This window comes from Penaeus chinensis, chromosome 8, assembly GCF_019202785.1.
Source record: "Penaeus chinensis breed Huanghai No. 1 chromosome 8, ASM1920278v2, whole genome shotgun sequence".
Lineage (NCBI taxonomy): Eukaryota > Metazoa > Arthropoda > Malacostraca > Decapoda > Penaeidae > Penaeus > Penaeus chinensis.
This window is the reverse complement of record NC_061826.1, coordinates 39,891,203-39,894,962: the sequence shown is the minus strand read 5'-3', so window position 1 is coordinate 39,894,962 and position 3,760 is coordinate 39,891,203. Positions and strand designations below refer to the sequence as shown.

At 32.5% G+C, this 3,760-nt stretch overlaps 1 protein-coding gene across 3 annotated transcripts in view; it reads left to right on the top strand.

Annotated features, from left to right (window-relative positions):
* Positions 1-398: 398 nt before the first annotated feature.
* LOC125028151 overlaps positions 399-3,760 on the top strand; it is a 38,868-nt gene continuing 35,506 nt past the window's right edge. For all 3 annotated transcript variants that reach the window (XM_047617512.1, XM_047617513.1, XM_047617511.1), the window contains exons 1-4: positions 399-553; positions 1,949-2,054; positions 2,277-2,570; positions 3,236-3,502. In XM_047617512.1, the coding sequence (XP_047473468.1) occupies positions 1,973-2,054; positions 2,277-2,570; positions 3,236-3,502 (643 nt within the window). In that variant the 5' untranslated portion in view covers positions 399-553; positions 1,949-1,972. The remainder of the gene's footprint in view (positions 554-1,948; positions 2,055-2,276; positions 2,571-3,235; positions 3,503-3,760) is intronic.

The window sequence follows — 3,760 nt, the reverse complement described above, 5'->3', positions numbered from 1 at the left end:
GAATATATATATATATATATATATATATATATATATATATATATATATGTGTGTGTATATATATGTATATATATATATGTGTGTGTGTGTGTGTGTGTGTGTGTGTGTGTGTGTGTGTGTGTGTGTGTGTGTGTGTGTGTGTGTGTGTGTGTGTGTCTTGCCATACGGAACTGTTGTTGAATGGATCAGCCTTCCAGAATAATTTATATGTGTACCAGAAACATATATCAGTTTAAAAAAATTTGAATGCATATACAAGCTAATCTAAATATAGCCTACCTTTCACACTCCATTATATAAACGTAAAGACACCACCGTACTCCCTCAAAAATAAAGAAAAAAATATCACCAAACAAGTATCTCTGTTGCTGACACTTAGAGATACACAACCTATATCAGCTTTAATCACCCGTCAGCGCCACTCGCCGTCAAGTCAGCAGTCAACAGAGTACGATCAACAGGCGAAGGAAACAGTCGGGTGCCGATTCTTTAAATCAATTGATTATCTTTCCCGCATTAATTATATATAGTTTTGGAAATTTGCTGCTGTAAGGTAAAGTTATTGACTTTCGTGTTGTCATTAGCATTCTGCTGCTTGTACTATTGTTACATCAGTAATAACTAACATTTATAGCTTGATTTCATTATATTATTACTATCGTTAATAGTAGTGTCATCATTACTCAGTAATTTTGGTATGATTATCAAGTAGTTATTAACATTACCATTGTCTTTATTACTATTTTCTTACAACCATTTTCTTCATTATTGGTATTATCTCTATCATACTTATGCATGGTCATTATTGTTAAGAGTATCATAATTCATATACCTACTTGTATTATCATTATCTTTGTTTATTGTCTTTATTATTATTATCATTATTGTTACTATTATCATTATTGATTGTATCATTATCATCACTGTTATTATTGTAGCTGTTATTTATATTATTATTACTATCATCATAATTATCATCAACATTATTATCATTGCTATCATTATTATCATTGTTGTTATCATCATTATTATTATCGTTGGCATCATTATCATCATTTATCATTATTACTATTTTGTTTCAGTTGTTTCTGTTATCACTGTTACTTCTATTATTGTCACGATGACTGTTGATGTTACTAACATTATCATTACTGTCATTATCATTATCGATATCATTGTTCAACTTCACCATCATCATTATCATCAATGTTATTATTATCAATATCATCATGATTTTTATTGTTGCTGTATTGTTGACATTGTTATTGTTATTTCTGCTTTTATTATTGTTACTCTCATATTTGTCATTATCACAGTTATTATGTTATAATTACTAATGTTAGTTTTTGTTTACCATCTTTAACATCATTATTGTTATTGCTGTTGAGATTAATTTTGCTAGTGTTATCCTTATTGTTTTCACAATCACTGGTATCATTACCGTCACTGTCATCACCATCACTATGATCATTATCATCTTTATTTTCGTTGTCATCGCAATTGCTGTTATCATAGGCATTGTTGTTATTATCATCATTACCATTATTTTAATATCATCAATTTTGGTATTGATTTGGTATATCAATGTTGTTGCTTATTTTGCTTCTATTAATATTATCACTATTACTGCTAATATCATTAACTTCATTGTTATTGTTATTATTGTCATCTTCATCATGTTATCATTATCATTACTATTACCGTTGTTATTATGCTACTGTTGTCATCACCACTGATAATCATACCATTATGTTACTGTCTTTGTTATAACTGTTATCATCATCATCATCACTATTAGTAGTAGTAGTAACAGGAGTACCATTTGCACCAATCATTCACCTTCTATCTACAACTTTCCTCCATCGAATCTACTCGTCGTCACCTCCACCTTTCCATCGTCCCCTGCTCATTGCCCCCCCTCTTCCTCCCTCACTCCTTCTACTCGCAGTCTCGGGGGATCAGGAACACGGCGATGGCGTGGGAGAGAAAGAGGCGTCGCCCTCTCGTAACTCTGGCAGTTCTTTTGGTTTTGAGTTTTCGAGTGGAGGCGAAGGGTAGGTTTTATTTCATATATATATATATATATATATATATATATGTATATGTATATATGTATATATATATATATATATTATGTTGGTGGTGTGTTTATTTGTGTATAATTATGAATAACATAGAGATGTAGATAGATATATTTTAAAAACTGCATATTTTTAAAAGTCTTCTTATTTGTTTTATCTGTATAACCTTCCACCATTCCCACCTCATTCGCACAGACCTGGAGGTCAAACGCCTGCAGAGAATAGACGAAGCTTCAATAAACATTTTCTGCGCAACGACCAGTGCAGTCACACCCGAGGACGACAAAGACCAGTATGAACTCAGCTTCATGAATCTCCAAGGCGAAAACGTTATTCTTGTGGCCACGTCAAAAGCCTCCAGTAATCCACAGGTGTTTGAAGTGGACGTCCAAAGCCTTTACGGAGGCAAGATCGTCTTTACGTTGGCGCTAAAGAAGAAAGAAGATCAGTCAGTCAAAGCGTCCACGGACATGACTTTTGTAATGCAAGGTGCTGCTGATGGGTCTTCGCTAATCATTATGATTATTATAATTATTATCGTGTTAATACTGATGGAAATGGCATTAAGATGATGATAAAATATATAGGGTAATACTATAATCATTATATGTGATAGGAATAATCCTCTAAGTGGGTTCCTTATCCTTAAGTAGCAAATGCATATATATATGTACAGTACATACACACATACACATATACGTATGAGGTCTGATCGAAAAATATCAGTTTGACTATAAATAAAAATGTAAATAAATTGGGCTTAAAAGTTTCCACAGTTATGTACTGACTCTATGTAAATATATATATATATATATATTCATATGTGTGTGTGTGCGTGTTTGTGTCAGTGTATATATATACATATAAACATGTATTTATACATTTATACATATATATATACATTTATACATACATATATATATATACATTTACACATACATATATATATATACATGTATAAATACATATATATACATATATATATAAATACCTACAATATATATATATATATATACATATTGTGTATGTGTGTGTAGTGAGCGAGATAAATAGTATCAGACAAATGTGCACACACACACACACACACACACACATATATATATATATATATATATATATATATATATATATATATATATATATATTATGACCAGACGTGTCCGGTGTGAAGGCCAGCTGGGTCGGCGCAAAACAGTCAACGGAACCGGGAACTGTGCTTCGCCTTTACGGGCATGCCGTGATTGTCCTGGCTTGTCCCGAAGGAGGCGAAGACAACAAAGACTGTCTTGATTTCCTGCCGGAGGTTAATTATCGAGAATCTTCAAGCCTCTCTGGTCCTTCGACTGTTCTCTGCATGCGGACGGAGGAAGACCCAGCCCTGCCATTTTGCTTGGTTTCTGTGGACATTGATACTGTCACAGGTGAGTCTGCGAACCTTTTAAAATATCACTATTTAGTCATTTTTTATCTATGTAACATTGCTTTACATATCATTACTTATCTATTATTTATTCATCCTTATTTGTTTTATCAATGTTAGCTGTTTCCTTTATAATCCAAGGTGTGTCAATGCCTCTGTGTCCGTTTTGTTATAGGTCCAAGAAAAGTACTGTAAAACGTACACATTCACACAGAAAGATTGAATGATGGGTTGATGAACAAGCAGAGATATGATAATG